The sequence below is a fragment of the Puma concolor genome, chromosome B4 (genome assembly GCF_028749965.1).
Source record: "Puma concolor isolate L17-30 chromosome B4, mPumCon1.1.hap2, whole genome shotgun sequence".
NCBI classification, from domain to species: domain Eukaryota; kingdom Metazoa; phylum Chordata; class Mammalia; order Carnivora; family Felidae; genus Puma; species Puma concolor.
The window spans coordinates 89,284,578-89,301,444 of NC_141673.1; the positions used below are offsets into that span (position 1 = coordinate 89,284,578).

General features: G+C 36.7%; 1 protein-coding gene across 3 annotated transcripts in view; it reads right to left on the reverse strand.

Annotated features, from left to right (window-relative positions):
• The window catches only part of PDE3A (phosphodiesterase 3A), a 315,627-nt gene that overhangs the window by 8,994 nt on the left and 289,766 nt on the right, over positions 1-16,867 (reverse strand). For all 3 annotated transcript variants that reach the window (XM_086713941.1, XM_025930318.2, XM_086713942.1), the window contains 5 exons: positions 11,442-11,555; positions 11,108-11,307; positions 9,263-9,466; positions 7,915-8,070; positions 5,477-5,735 (listed from right to left, as the gene is read on the reverse strand). In XM_086713941.1, coding sequence (XP_086570067.1) covers positions 5,477-5,735; positions 7,915-8,070; positions 9,263-9,466; positions 11,108-11,307; positions 11,442-11,555 — 933 coding nt within the window. The remainder of the gene's footprint in view (positions 1-5,476; positions 5,736-7,914; positions 8,071-9,262; positions 9,467-11,107; positions 11,308-11,441; positions 11,556-16,867) is intronic.

Here is a 16,867-nt window from a genome sequence, read left to right on the forward strand (position 1 = left end):
AATAACCCAGTGAAGAAATGGGCAAAAGACATGAATAGACACTTCTCCAAGGAAGATATACAGATGGCTAATCAACACATGAAAAAATGCTCCACATCACTCATCATCAGGGAAATACAAATCAAAACCACAATGAGATACCACCTGACACCTGTCAGAATGGGTAGCATGAACAACTCAGTCAACAACAGATGTTGGCGAGGATGCAGAGAAAGAGGATCTCTTTTGTATTGTTGGTGGGAATGCAAGCTGGTGCAGCCACTCTGGAAAACAGTATGGAGGTTCCTCAAAAAGCTAAAAATAGAACTTACCTATGACCCACCAATTGCACTACTAGGCATTTATCTACGGGATACAGGTGTGCTGTTTCGAAGGGACACATGCACCCCCACGTTTATAGCAGCACTATCAACAACAGCCAAAGTATGGAAAGAGCCCAAATGTCCATCGATGGATGAATGGATAAAGAAGAGGTGGTATATATACATATACACAATGGAGTATTACTCGGCAATCAAAAAGAATGAAATCTTACCATTTGCAACTATGTGGATGGAACTGGAGGGTATTATGCTAAGTGAAATTAGTCAGAGAAAGACAAAAATTATATGACTTCACTCATATGAGGACTTTAAGAGACAAAACAGATGAACATAAGGGAAGGGAAACAAAAATAATATAAAAACAGGGAGGGGGACAAAACAGAAGAGACTCATAAATATGGAGAACTGAGGGTTGCTGGAGGGGTTGTGGGAGGGGGGATGGGGTAAATGGGTAAGAGATACTAAGGAATCTACTCCTGAAATCATTGTTGCAGTATATGCTGATTAATTTGGATGTAAATTTAAAAAAAGGAATAAAAAGAAAAGAAACAGATGCCCAAAAAAAAAGGGACACGCTATCTTGAATTAATTTTGAACCATACAGACACATAACAAAATTATTAAATTGAATAAATGCCAGGGTGAATGGATATAGGCTGAGTCATAAGCAAGAATTTAAAAAATGATTTACTGTTTTCATTATTTTATTTATGAGATGAACCCATCAATCAAATTTATATTGACCACCTAATAATTGACAAGAAATTTCTGGATGCTACATACACAAAGACCAATTAGTCCAAGAGCTTGCCTTAAAGGAGTTTACTGTTTATAGGAGAGCAAAGAAGACAAGAAAATAAAATACACATGCTATGTTTTATGACAGACGTATGCATGTGACTAAGATGGTCTTGATGCTCCCCTTAGCTGGACTAAATTCTAGACCAGTTTCTTTCAGATTGTATGTCTCTGGCCTGCCTTTTATTATAGCATTTACTTTATAAAACTTGAAAGTGCAGATACTTTCTCTGCTCTTTTGTAATACAGATAAAACTTCTCCCAGTTTCTAGCCAGTTTTACAACCCAGGAACTCCTTCCTCAAGTACATGGGCATTAATTCTTTTGAAATGAAATCAAGAAAAACAGGGGCCCTAACTTTCAGTCTTCACGGGAGAGAAGGTGCCTAACTTCAATACGTACCAATTAGCAAACACAAATGGCTCAATCACATGGGCCAACTTCCCTCTAAGGTCTTATAGTACTTTTTCATAGCTCATGCTGTTGCTTAAAAATTCTCCTGCCTTGGGGCGCCTGGGTGGCGCAGTCGGTTAAGCGTCCGACTTCAGCCAGGTCACGATCTCGCGGTCCGTGAGTTCGAGCCCCGCGTCGAACAGCCTGGAGCCTGTTTCCGATTCTGTGTCTCCCTCTCTCTCTGCCCCTCCCCCGTTCATGCTCTGTCTCTCTCTGTCCCAAAAATAAATAAAAACGTTAAAAAAAAAAAATTAAAAAAAAAAATTCTCCTGCCTTAGTTTCAATGGAGTTGAGTTTAATTTCTCTCCCTTATCGCAACAATGTTGAATAAAGCGTTCCTTGACATTTTTAACAAAGTGTATATTGCAATCTCTCTCTGGTACATTAAAACCATGGCAACACAAGAGACTCAGCATGTGAGGGGATAGGTAAGATTTTTTTTTTCTTTCAAAGAACAGGACACCTGAGGTGAGACGTAAATTTTGAGAATTAAATACTCTAGGTGAAGGTGTTGGCAGCATTCCAGGCAGAGTGAGGGGCATGCACACAGGCAGGGTTACGGGTCTGTGGAGCATAACATCAATTTCTTCAACTGAACGTTTCTTAACAAAGACTCTGTGTATATGTGTATGCATGTGTGTGTGTGTGTGTGTGTATACATATACACTAAAATTTAAAGAAATCTGAATTATTTCTATAAAAATCAATAAAATATATTACTACCACATTAGAGTTTTAAAAGCAAATTTATAAAATTATTCTTCTACCAAAGTCATCTACTTGTCTGTGTCTACTTTGTTTTTATTATAGTTAAGTCAAATCGGCTTCTGTTTAGGAATTTTTCAATGTCAATATACTTTTGAACCTAATCCTTTGAATCAAGAGAGTTACCAATGAGCATTGGCTGAAGGACAGATTTGAATCACGGTTATAGGAAAACACTACTGCCCAAGGTGATTATTCCATCTGAAAGTTATACACATTCATGGCAGTGTATTCAAAGGGATGAAGGTAACAAAAGCTTGATTTTTCTCCTTTTCCTTTCAGGACAGCTCCCATGAGAACAGCTGTTCTCTTATTAATGCTGTTAAATGTTAGCAATAAACCTCTCTGGATTTGAACTGAATAAGGTGACGTAGAAGAAAGTTTGTACCAAATAAATTTGCGTAGATTAGAGTCTGCAGGTGGTCTAAAACATGCCTGTATTGGGAGCCAAATTGTTCAGCACTGGAACCTTTTGAAATGAGAACAAAGAGCCTTTCATTGCTGAAATTCTAAATGCAGCTTAGTACTTCATTAGAAACCTCTTAGTTCGCTGTAGGAATCTTTCAGATTTAATTATGAGGTTGGGAAAAAGCCTTCTTTCCCTAGGATACCATATTGAAACATTTAATTCTGTGTTTCCTGGGAGATCTCCAAGTTTTGCAAATTGCTGAAATTATCAGTGCATATTTAATCTAAATTTTTTCTGAAACCTAACTTTCAGGCTCAATCAAGTTAACCGTCTCAGTCAATCTGATTATGAAACTAAAATTACTCGGATTCTACAGCAGTCGAGTTAGAAATGAGGAAATCTGGGCTTGGAGAGTAACACATCAGAATCTGGAAGTCAGTATGGCAACTTAACCCTACAGAACGAAAAGTAATTGAATATCTGGTTGTCTCATTTGCTGCTAAAGCCAATGCTGACAAGTTGAGCCTGTTTAATCTCCTGGCCTGTGTTCTTCAATTCTTGATGCCGGTATTATGTGTGTGTGTTTTCAATGTGTTTGAGTTCAAATAGCAATCAGTAAGAGCCCATGGGAACAAAGCTTTTCCAAGAGGCTAAGCCGACAACACTTTCTAATGTCACTCAGTGGGAAAAGAAAAACAAAAACAAAAAACAAACAAAAAACTGTCCTGTCCTTCAACAGCAAACTACCTCCTGGCTCTTTGAAGTTAAACAAAACAAAACAAAACAAAACAAAACAAAACAAAACAAAACAAAACACTACATGTTTATTAAATGAACAAATGAAAACATAAGCCATGAATCCCAAGTCTTGTCTCCAACCTCTGAATCTCAAGATTAGCACAAAATTGCTAATGGAAATCTTTTTATAAGCACCAGAGAAATAAAATATAATTTCTTTGATAATAGAATACTGAAGTAAAACAACTTTTGATTTTCACCTCATTCTGTACCAAAGTTAAAATATAAGACAGAACTGAAGCAAAAATTTAACCTAGAGGAAATTTGTGAAACCCTGCCTCATTAGTTTATAGTTCATGAAGATCTCTGTATCTCCATTTTGCAAGCTTACAACAGAGTACTTATAGAGGGCAAAATGGGTCAAACCCATGTCAGACTGAATTTACTAGATGGCTGAGATGAACTGAGTCATGAATTTTCCTGACAGTGCTAAAAGATGGGAATAAATGATCAGAATGTCTTTCTTTGGTAATATTTTGGGTAAGGGCTTCGAAAAATATTACCACTATATTTTTTTTATGAAGGCAGAGGTAAACCACATACTGTGTTTTCATGAAAATAATAACACTATTTGTGCAATGTTACTGTAAGGGTTATGGGTTTTCCTAATTATGATGTTTGGGCCTCCTCCCTATGACAGGAGAAGTAGCGGAGAATATTTCAAGACATGAATAAAACTAATGCCTTTTTGTCATCAGGTGAGTTAAAATGGATTAGGTTGGCTACATGATGTGTTCCAAATCAATGACCAGATGCGAATACTTTTCACTGTTCCTAATGTCACTACTTTGCCTGGTTCAAAGCCACAATCATTTCTCACTTGGATAACTTCAACAGCCTCTTATTACCCTTATTCCCACCTCAGACTCAAGAGTGTTCTCAATACAGCAGCTGAAGCAACCCATTTAAAACGTAAGCTGAATCAGCTAACTCTTCTGCACCACATCTCTCAGGGCTTCCCAACTTACTCAGAGTAAAAGCCAAACTCCATACTGTGACCTACAGCGCCCCACCTTCAAACCCTACTTCATTTGGCTCCCCACTGCCTCTCTCCTGCTGCCCCCTCAGCCCCTTTCCTGTCTTAGCCACCCCAGCTCTCCTGATGCTCCTTGAACACCCAGCCAACGTCAACCTCAGGACGTTTACATGGTTTGCTTCTTTCTCTTCTTGGAACACTTTTTCCACCTGAACTGCCATGGATCTTCCTTCACTTCTTTCAGTCTTTTTTTCTTTTTTTTCTTTTTTTATGTCTTTCTTCTTTAGACCATCTGTGGGTACCTTATCTAAAATTTTAACTTTTCTCTGCAGTATTTCATATCCCCCCTTTTTTTTAAATCGAGCATTTATCAGTACCTGACTTATTAAAGACTTACTGACTTGTCCTGCTTAGTGTCTACTGACTCCACTGGAAAGAAAAGTCTAAATGGGCAAGGATTTATATTTTGTCTGATTTGTTCATGGCTCTATCTTCAGTACGTGGAAGAATGCCTGGCACAGCGTTGATGCTTAATAAAAATTTGTTACATAAATGAGTGATAACTACCTCTTACCACTTCACATGGCTTTCCTTGAACTAGGCCAACAAAACTCTATTGTTGCTCTATATAGTATGTGAAATTCCTTTCATCTCTAAATTATTAAGATACTACAAAGAACAGACTTCAACCGCTTGATTTCTTTTTGCTTCATAACAGAGAATGTATCCTTGTATGAACATGGTATTATAATAGATTCCACAGTCTATAATTGCTATTATTATGATATTAGGGAAGGGAGGTTATCCACAATCCAATGCAGATGATATGTGGACACAAACTATGTAGTTCATGAGAAGCGTAAATTCATCCAAACCTATGTAAAAACAAAAAAACAAAAAACAAAACAACAATCCTAGGAAAAACACACTAGAAATAGATTTTATAAAACTTACTTGGAGCTTCATTATTTTCACAGGTTTCCTCTTCATTTGGTGCTTCTTCCTCCTCCTCCTCTTCTTCTGGGTCATCAGTATCTCCTGACTCATCACTGTCTTCCACCCATTTCCCTGGCATTAGTCCTGCTGAATCATAGGAGTTGCACAGAGGACCCACAATGTGAGAGATGAAGGATTCCTGAAGATTGGCCAACTGAGGAGCAGAACGGTCCATGAAGGGGCTTATTGGTAACCCAAGGCTGGCCTCTTCATCACCCTGGAAATAGGAATTTAGCATGAATAGTCAACCAGAAAGATAAATGACATGGAAAATTTAAAATACTAGTAAAGTCAACATTCACTTGGCATCTAAAATTTGCAATTATGTAAGAACCCAGACAGTCATGTGTGAACTCCCTCTTTTGCTTGACTGCTAAAAGATTCTACTCAAATTACTAAGATCCCTGTAGAAATGTTTTGTTGCTATTTATCACTTTTGTGATCTTGAGATTTTGGCTTTTGATTGAGGGGAAATAGAAGAAATGGTCTAATGTCTCAGTAGATGGTACTTCTTATTACACATGATTCCTCTTTAAATGAGTATATAAATGCACTTTAAAATGCAATGCTGGGAATAATTATCCAACAAATACATAATCTATCATGTTTCTTTTTTTTTTCTTTTGCCTTAGCTGCCAGAAATCTTAGTATAGTTTATTGCTCAATTAAAGGTGCTATCTTATCCCAGCTTTTGGTTGAATTATATCTTCTGTGATTATATGGTTTCTGAAAGTCTTATTTGGCAATATGTTTATCAGTACTATTGTGTGTTTTTATTTTGAACTGCTTCAAATCTTTCTGGAAAAAAAAAAAACAGATTGTAAACTAGTAGTCATCTAGCAAAATTAATGAAGGAAATATAGTGAAATACCAACAATGGTTATACCTATGTAGAATGATCATAAATTATCCTTTTTATTTGTCTTTATTTCAATATTTGGGGATTGATTATGAATTAATCTCATTTCTAGAAAAGTATCTAGAAAGTATAAACCTTTTATTCTATATATGAATCCTGTCTACAAAACCTTATAAACCTATAAAATTCTTTCTAATCCCTCTTTAAATATGTCCAGCGATAGCAGGCAATTTATTACTTATTTCTGGATTTCTTCATAATACAAATTTTTTTCTCTCATTGTCTTGAAATCAATCTCACTATACCTTCTTTAGACTGGTTATATCCACACCGTTTTTAGGGAAGGAAAAAGAAATCTCATGTTTCTTAAAAATCACATCTTGGGGCACCTGGGTGGCTCAGTGGGTTGAGTGTCCAACTTTGGTCAGGTCATGATCTCACGGCTCGTGAGTTTGAGCCCCACATCAGGCTCTGGTGCTGACGGCGCAGAGCCTGGAGTCTGCTTCAGATTCTGTGTCTCCCTCTCTCTCTGCCCCTAACCCACTTGCATTCTGTCTCTGTCTCTCTCAAAAATAAATAGACATTAAAAAAAATCAGGTCCTGTGTTAAGCAATAATTTATCTTCTTTAATCTCCACAATGTATGATCACTTAACACTAAATTTGTAAGTCAGCCTTTTAAGTATCTGAAGACAGTTATTACATCACCTCCATTTTCTCCCATGGTAATGATCTTCACTTTTTTCATGTCTTTTTATGTCACTGATCCCTGTCCTTTACCCATGATCAACTGCCTCCACATTCCTCTTAAGAGAGTAAATCACAGTACTCAAAACACAGTTTCAGATATAGTTAAACCAGCATAGGATAATATGGGGAAGATCACCTCATGTTTATGTGTTTGGTAGGTTTTTTGTTAGTGTGTTTATTTTCACATTATCATGTCAAATAAAATGCCTATTTTTAAAGTTTTTTTGTATGCTGCTGTTATTGACCACTAAAAGTAAATGAACTTGGGAGTGCCTGGGTGGCTCAGTTGGTTAAGCCACCTTGATTCCAGTCAGGTCATAATCTCATGGTTCATGAGACCGAGCCCTGCGTCAGGCTCTGTGCTGACATCGCAGAGCCTGCTTGGGGTTCTCTCTCTCCTTCTCTTTCTCTGCCTCTCCCCGCCCTCTCTCTCTGCCCCCCAACTCCTGCTCTTTCTCTCTCAAAATAAACATTAAAAAGTAAATGAACTTAGTCTGATATACATTCACCCATATAAACTACCTTATAATCAGTTTATAAAAAAAAAAAACAATATGTCAATGGTGTTCCTAATGGCTCACTAAGTCATTTCATTATCTCAGTATCTTCTCCTTCCCCTCCCACACTCCCACAATCCTTGCAAATTGTGTATGTTTAGAGTTTTTAGTCAGCGCATTTTCTGATGTATGAATATGAAAGAGACTGATCACATTTTACAGCTTTTGGAAGCTTTTCTGAATTTATGAGCAGCCTAAGTAGGAATTAAGATAAACAGTTAAGTTAGTTACCTGTTCATAAAATTCGTTGACAATACCCTCTGTCCACTGGAGATGGAGCTCTTTACATTTAGCTGGCCCATTGATATCAGCCAACTTTATACACATTTGACAAACCAGTAGACGATCATTTTCATTGGTCCAATCTATTCCAACATCATCATTAACCTGTTTGAGGGGCAAAGTTAAAATGTGTTTTGCCTCAATGAAAGCAAAAGTTGAACAGATAAACAATATTCATTATCTTCCTAACATGTAGAGATCAGAATACCAAGAAATGAAGAACTTCGTAGTTATTTAAAATAACATTATTGGCTTGCATAACAGTGAAATAGCTTATCGGAAGTCTAAAATAAGAAATGATGGACAAAATAATTATTAATTATTGAAGTGAAAATAATGCTACTTAAAATTAGCATAGGGGCGTCTGGGTGGCTTAGTCGGTTAAGCGTCCGACTTTGGCTCAGGTCATGATCTTGCGGTCTGTGAGTTAGAGCCCCGCGTGGGGCTCTGTGCTGACCGCTCAGAGCCTGGAGCCTGTTTCAGATTCTGTGTGTGTGTCTCTCTCTCTCTGACCCTCCCCCATTCATGCTCTGTCTCTCTCTGTCTCTCTCTGTCTCAAAAAAAAAATAAACGTTAAAAAATAATTTAAAAAATTAGCATATATATGTAAAGAGGCTGTAAATTAAAGTGGATAAATAAATAAATAAAAAGAGATGCCTGAGTGGCTCAGTCGGTTGAGCATCTGACTCTTGATTTTGGCTCAAGTCATGATCCCAGGGTTGTGGGATTGAGCCCTGTGTTGGGCTCCATGTTGAGCGTGGAGCTGCTTAAGATTGTCTTTATTTCCCCCTTTGCCTCTTTCCCCTGCTCATGCTCTCTAAATAAACAAATAAATAAAATTAGCATATATTACCAATTACCAGTAAATAAATATAGCTACAAACGGTAAGAAATTTTCTTAAATTTTGGTGTTTATGTTTGAAGTATGAAATTTTGTTTTGAGGTTTTGACCTTTTCTACAGTCAGATAATTTATGTTAATATGCTACAGAGGTGAGAGTAAATTAAATCAAACAAAAACCCAATGACACTGAGAGTTTTATTTCTCTGCAGCACAAAATGTATGTATGTGTGTACACACACACACACACACACACACACATAAACAGCACCTCAACTTCTCAGATTTCTAGATTGGGACCAATGTCTATATATCTGCTACTGGTTAATCATTTTATTGCACTTTATTTTCACATTTGACATATAAAAGGTGAAAGCAATGAATTTTGTTCCACACTTTGATTCCATGACATCTTTCAATATGGTCATAAAATGAAGACTGGTACAAATCTACTTACCTTGGCATTAAATTTGGCTACGAAATCAAAGTGTTTCTTCAGGTCAGTGGCCAAAATTGCTTCAATGACGAGGAAACGAAAATGCTTAAATTCCACATGGTCAAGATTAACTAAGAAGTTGTACTCTGGCCGGGACATGAAAAGATTCCATGCAGCAGCTGCATGATGGTTCTCCAAAACTGAACGATCATTATAGAGCACCGCCTAAGCAAATAAGTAAGAGACTGAAGAGTTCAACTTTTAAATTAAAAAAAAAAAAAAATAATAATAATACATGAGTATGCAAAGCTTTTGGAATTCTCTTTTTTCACAGAACACAGAAATTTAATCTTGTGACTGTTGGTTATTAAGAATTATATATTGTAATTACATTGATTGATGGTTACTTTTCTTGGTTAAATTTCCTTTTTTATAAGATGAAGTTCATTTCCTTGAACTTTTTATTCTAAACTCTTGCAAATGAGGGGCTTAGAGTTAGCTTTTATCAGATTTCTTTGCACAGGAATTTAACTATTTAAAACAATCCAAATACACTAAAATCCCTAGGAGGTAACTCAGTTACTTTCTGCATCTAGAGTAAGAATTACCTTTTCTTAAACATATATAACTAATACATACGAATGGAATCCCTGAAAAGCTCATAATTTAAAACATTCTCACCTCACAAGCAGCCATTGAAAACATCATCCTTAAAGTAGTAATTGAAGGTATATAATAAATATCTGCTTGGAATTCTCTAATAATGCTCAAGGACATTGCAAAAGAGAAGGAAGTTGCCTAAAAACTGCTTGAAGGTTAGTGTGTCAGATAGATGACAATACAGGGTTAAAAGGCATAAGGATAAAAAGGAGAGCCTGAGCACATGAAAATTTACATTGAACTAAGTAAAAATGCATACATGTGTAGAAAAATATGCATGACAAATGGTGCTGGCAAAATGATTTGCCCATCTTTAGGGAAAATAATTTTGGGGTAAGAAGGACATGTTGGAATAAGTTTAAAATAAGTAGGCAAAAAATATCAGCATACTTTTTTAACATATAGATTAGAGGAAAATCTAGTCTAGTCTATATGACAGGTGGAAATGGATAGGGGTTGGGTAAAGGACAAAAATCAAACAAGAAAAAAACAAAAAATGTATGAGACCAGATTGTCTTCTAGATCCTCTAGAAAGAAAAACAGGATCTCAGAATACTTAGTAACATGGATCCAGCTAATTAAATGAAGGAGAAACTTACTGAGTTTAATTGTATAAATGGAGATGCTGAGATAGTGATTAATTTTTGACTTAACTTTAAATATATATGAAAATGAACTTCTTTAAAGTTATTGTTTTTGGAATACTATGTTCAGATAAAAAAATTCCTTCAAATGAATGAAATAAGTTGATGTTTAAATTCTAATCAATAGAAATGTCATAAGAATCATGGTTGTTATAATGAATATATCTCAAATGAATAGGATTTATATACAAATAAGCCCCATATTCTTAAAAGTCCAAGAAAGGCTGGGTTCTCTAATCTTTCCAAAAAAGAGACTTTAGTATAGGTTTGATTTTCTTTGTTGAGAAGGTTCACTAATATGAATTCAACTAGCTTTTCTTCTTAAGAAAACTGAGAAGGGAGTCCCATGGGTAATAAAGTTGCATGCCTGCCATTAATATCTTGGAACAAACATGATATATTTTCAAAATTAGCTTGGTCTGTAAGAATTTTTTCCTAGGGCTAAATATAGCTTGGCTCATATTCATTTGGTCCCTATTATAAGTCAAATTTATAAAATAAATTTCCTTTGGAAAAATCTCTAAATTGAATTATCTCTTGTAATCAAAATTGAAAGATTTACCTGAGGAGCACTAGTTGCAACCAGGAAAGCATTAGTCCTTCCTGGGTGATCATAATCATGCATGGCTGCAGCTACATACAGGGCCATTAACTCTAAGGCAGGGATATTTCCAGAGAGACATCCGTATTTATCATCAGGCACATTATACATTTTTGAGAATACATATCCCATATGTCCATGTGTAAACCCACTGTCAGAATCTGAGAAGAGAAAATGAAAGTAACAGAAAGTTTTAAAAAGTATTAAAGCGATACCATTTGTCTTGACTTCCTTTTTTAAAGAAATACTTTCCCCCCCACAGTTACAAAGAAGCACAGATATACTTAACACGTACCTGAATCACTTGCTGATCCGTGATCATTAATCACAGTTGAGTGGCCTGGAATAGGTTGTGTAGTAAGATACCAAACAGCATGTAAGACGTCAGTGGCATGGATTCTGTTATGATCTTTAACCAATGCAAAGGGAACAGTCATTAATTTGTGAACTTGGGGTCCAAGGACTAAGAGTGCCATCTACTGGATAAACATTTTAGTCTGAACATTTTAATACCCCAGCAAAAAGCAGCCAAACATTCAAGGACAAATACTCTTTGATTACTCTTCCATTACTCCAAAATATCCATAGTGACAAGAAAAAAAAAAAAAAGCACACACAACATTCATTATTCACGCAGATGTCTGAAGTGGAAAAATCTGTGTGCAGAGTCTACCAGAAACTTAACATATAAAGAAAACTCACTATGTGAAACCCCTGTAATGTTTACCTTTATATGTATTTCCATGCTCCTATAAGATTATGCAGAGGACCAAAATAAAAGAAAGACCCGTGACATACTTCAAATAGGTCAGATCAATGGCCTATATCACCCAATATCTCATCTCTGATAAATAGCATGCAAATATATTCTGTGAATAAAACATAGTACTATTCTTTTGTATCAAACTTAAAACACTGGTTAAAAGTTACTAATATATCTTTTATATGTAGATTAAATCCACAAAGCAAAAATCAAGAACAAGAATCAATGATGTTCAGTTTGGGAATACAGCTCTAGGACATACCTACAGAGAAAAATAAAAGCCTCTTTGTACATTAATGTAGGGAGTTGAGTCATTGACCATACAGCAAAATCTATGGGAAAACCATCCTCTAGTTAACAATGTCATTATCACAGGAAGGGGGTCTATTCTATGTGTGCACCTCAGCTTCTACTGAACCGTGACAAAAGGCCCGGTGTGCTCTTGGCTCACCTTCTTTTTCTGGTGCAATCCTTCCAAGTTTTTCTCTTGTCTACTGGCCCTTCATAGTATTTCATTGAGTGCTATGCCTTACCCTAAGTCTACTAACTTTACATACTTTATTTCCAATGACCAACGATCATACAGTCTCCTCCAATATAGATTATATCTCTGAATAATACTCAACAGATGAAGAGAAAAGAGAGAGAGAAAAGTAAGAATAATAATGGGACTTGGAGAGAAACATCTGGTCCCTGTTCAGGGAAGAAAGAAAAAACTGACGCTGTGTTGGTGGGCACACGGAGGGAATGTGTGGAGATAGTGCCTATTCTCCTACACTTCTGGTGACTGTTAAGAGTCCGTCTTTATGTGAGGACATGTAGCTAGATCTTACGTAAACACCCCAGCAATTCAGTCTTGTGAGGACTTGAGAAGACGTGTTCAGAAGAGCTTTGAGAAACAGATAACCCAGGCTCCAAAGGAGGAAAAGAGGAAAACCTGTGCCCTTTGCCATTGCCAGATATTATCTAGTGCCCTCAAGAACAACTGTATTGAAACTGGAGTCTGTATCTCTGCATATGGACTATCTCAAGTCATCCAAGGCCATTATATTTTACATCCACACCTGTGCCATGTACAAAATTGATCACACTAAACGTTTCTGGATTTAGGTGAGATCTGATTTTGTCTCTTTTCTGATAGTATTACGTGGGTTACCTTAAGTGAGTTAAAATTCTCAGTCTCATTTCCTAATCTTGAAAGTATAGACATATTAAATAATGGTGCCTTATTATAGCACAATGGTACAATTGTGAGAATTACAGAAGACGTCTTTTTAAACTCCTGACACATAGTAAGCTTGCAGTTAATATAAATATAATTCACATAAAATAAATTATTGCTGTTGGAACAAGATGATACAGATCACCAATTTTCTTCCAAAATCCATCCTGGATTTGTTAAACACTGAAGACCTAAAAATAACAGCTATGCTAAACCCTTGGGGGACAGAGAAGGCAGTGATGTTCCAGTAGAGGAAGAAACTGCCCAGGCTGCCACTGTTAGGGGATATATCAGGAGAGAGCTTCTAAGTTTTTTTCTCCCCCTTTGTGGCAAACTGGGAAAATGACTGTTTGCAAGTAGTTCCCAGTCCTCTTCCAAGTCACAGAAACCTGTGTATGCACCCAGCATCATGAAGGGCGGATGGGGGCAGGATCAGGGTGTTGGCAGAGTCTGTTTGGGGTGACAGACAACATCAAGTACAGATAAACCTGTGGAGTTACTGCTTCCTGCCCTATTCCCCACCCCAAGTCCCAGGGCCAGAAGGCTTCACAGGTAACTTCTGTGAGTTTTCAATGAATAATCTTATCTAAATAATCTGGTACTGAAAATATAAAAAAGGAGGGAAGCTGCCCGACTCATTTTATGAGGCTAGAATAATCTTGATTTAAAAATTAGGTAAAGACAGTATATGGAAATAAATACCCCCTGTGCTCTTGAATATAGGTTCAGAAATACTTAAAACAATAGCTAACCAAACCTAACTCCTTAAAAAAAACATCTCCAGTTATGCATGTGTAGATCCAGAAGAATAACACTGTCACTGTCATATATGCAGGATAGAAAATCACCTGCCTTCTAAGCAGTCAATAACATGTTTATTAAATAAACATTTACTTAGCACGTATTATGTGCAAGTATTGTGTCAAGTGCTAATATTGCTGCTGTTCTCGCCATCAGCTTTCTGATGACCAACTCAGGAGCAAAGGCACCCAGGAAATAACCCAGCTAGGTCCACATAGGGGATTTTGTAGGACACACAAACATGCTTAAATATTCCTCTTCTTGTAGGCAACTGAGAGGGATAAGTAACAGTATCAGAGCTATCATTACTGTCATCCTTCTTCCTTCATCTCTGCATTTTGGACAAACCTCCAACCCCCTCGGTGGTTCCCCCTCCCATCTGGTAAGCCCCTCTGCCTCTCGGACAACACATAAACGCACATGCACACACAATAACACATAATAGGCCCCATCTCATACCCAAAGCCTGTCCATCTCCCTCTTCTGTCTTGAGACACTTGTTTTCTCAACTTTCTCCTGATCCCTCAAGCACAGAGTTGAAGCAAACTGGCGTGGAGGGTTGGAGTTATATGTAAAATTCATACATTTTTAGACCTATAGATTTTCAATTTAAAATTCTATGTGCCGATGGAAAAGTGTTAAAAGAAGAAAAGTGACAATGTAAATATTTTCCCCTTTGGAATATAGCAAACACTGTAATATTTCTGCCTTTCCAGCTTATGCTGCGTCACCTCAGGATCTACTTTAGAATTGGTGGGCACATGACATAGAGCTCGGCTGAACTGAACTGAACACAGATTGAGCAAGGTTATTCTCTTACTGCCATTAAATAGTACCTGATCACAGGTATTTCTGAGACATCGTACCCATTTCTCCAACTTCAGTAACAAGAATGAGAGGTGTTAGGTAACATATATTTTAGAGATGAAATTCACCGAAAAGAGAAAAAGCACTCTCAAAAGTAACTTTGAATTTACTAATGAATATCACCTGATAATTTATCTTCTTTACCTGCCAGTATGCCCAATTGAAAAGGACTGTGAACAATATTAAACATTATCTCTCTGTGCAATTGAATATAAACTATACCTTAATCTATCCAAATCTTTACTGAGCAAGTATATATTTGGTATCATATTTCTGTCAGTGAGTTGCCTACATCTATACCTTGTCATATCTACCTAGCTACCCATGTCTATTTTATTTTTTTTTAAAGTTTATTTAGTGTGTATGTGTATGTGAGAGAGAGAGAGAGAAAGAGAGAGAGAGAGAGAGAAAGAGAGAGAGAGAGAGAAAGAGAGAGAGAGAGAAAGAGAGAGAGAGAGAGAAAGAGAGAGAGAGAGAGAACTGGGGGGGGGGGCACCAGCAGGGGAGGGGCAGAGAGAGAGGGAGACAGAGGATCCAAAGCAGGCTCCACGCTGACAATGGAGAGCCCGACGCAGGGCTCGAACCCACAAACTGTGAGATCATGACCTGAGCCGAAGTCGGGATATTTAACCGACTGAGCCACCAGTCGCCCCTATTTTTAAATCTAGATTCTTCAAATTTTAATAAGGGTTCTGGGTACAAATTTAAAATATTTTTGGGTACCTGGGTGGCTTAGTCAGTTGAGCATCCAACTCTTGATTTAGGGTCATGATCTGAGGATTGGGGGATCAAGCCCTGTGTGGGGCTCTCCGTTGTCAGTGTGGGAGCCTGCTTGAGATTCTGTCCGCTCCTCTCCCCTCTCATGCTCTCAACCAATAAATCAATCAATAAATGCTTTCACATTTTCCCGCTTCTTTTAAAAATTATTAAAGGTGTACTTAGAAGTCTAATACAGTTTAGTTTCTATTATTTTAGGTGACTGTCATATTAAAGTTAATCTAACCCATTTTAGTTACTCTTGAGCTTTTTCATTTAGGTATGGGTTTATTTAGATAGAGCTATTAGAAACATAGTTCTCCAGGAATATGTATTAAAGTTAAGGACACATAAAACAAATTTTTATGTAACATAATTATAATTAATGGTAAACAAAGCTTTTAATAAATATCTATATTAGTTGAAATTTACAACACAACCACATGCAAAGAATTACTATTGAAAAGTGATCACCAATCAAGCTAAAACTTTCCTGTGAGAAGATATCAGTGAATTCCCTTTATGGAAAGTGTCTGGGACTCCTAATAGAATAGGCAGGTTTATAATAAACAAATTCTTTTCACATGGAATGAAGAACCCACTCTTTCAGGGAAAAAATCCATTCACTTGTAAAATAAAAAACTATAAGCATGAATAATAAAATTTAGACTCTGGAAACTTCTTTATACACTTAAATACTAGTCAACTTTCCCTATGATTTAATGACACACTGTCTAGAGAAAAGTTAGTAGTTATTATATCAATTTGTACTCCATGGACTTGGCTATCACTGATTATGTTACTAAAATATATTTGGAAATACAGCAATTTGTAAATTTAGTCTGGTGACTAGCTGTTGAAAAATCAGTAACACTTATGTCAATCACTGGCATCCAACCAGGGGAGCCCTGGGAAAAGGGTATTAAGAAAGCAAGGCTTATCTTGAGATCCTTTCAACTACCCCTTGTTCATATTTCTCTCTCAATTTCCATGGCCCTATTGGCCAGACCTTAAGTTCTTAAGTTCCTCTTTCCTCTACACCCACTGTCCTGTTTTGCCTGCATTTGGGTCCCATATTCTCCAACAATCTCATTGTGGATCCAATTCTTCATTCTCTTTTCCTATCACATGCCATTAGGTGTGCATTTTTGTTCCAATCAGATGGCATTTTGAAAAACAATATGTTAATAATGGATCACTAGTTTAACGTCTGGAAATACCTGTACTTTATTTGTCTGCATGGAATTTTTATTTAACTTCAGCTCTTTGCAACTAGAAAAAGACATGGGATTCTAAAGTCTAAGGCGTATAA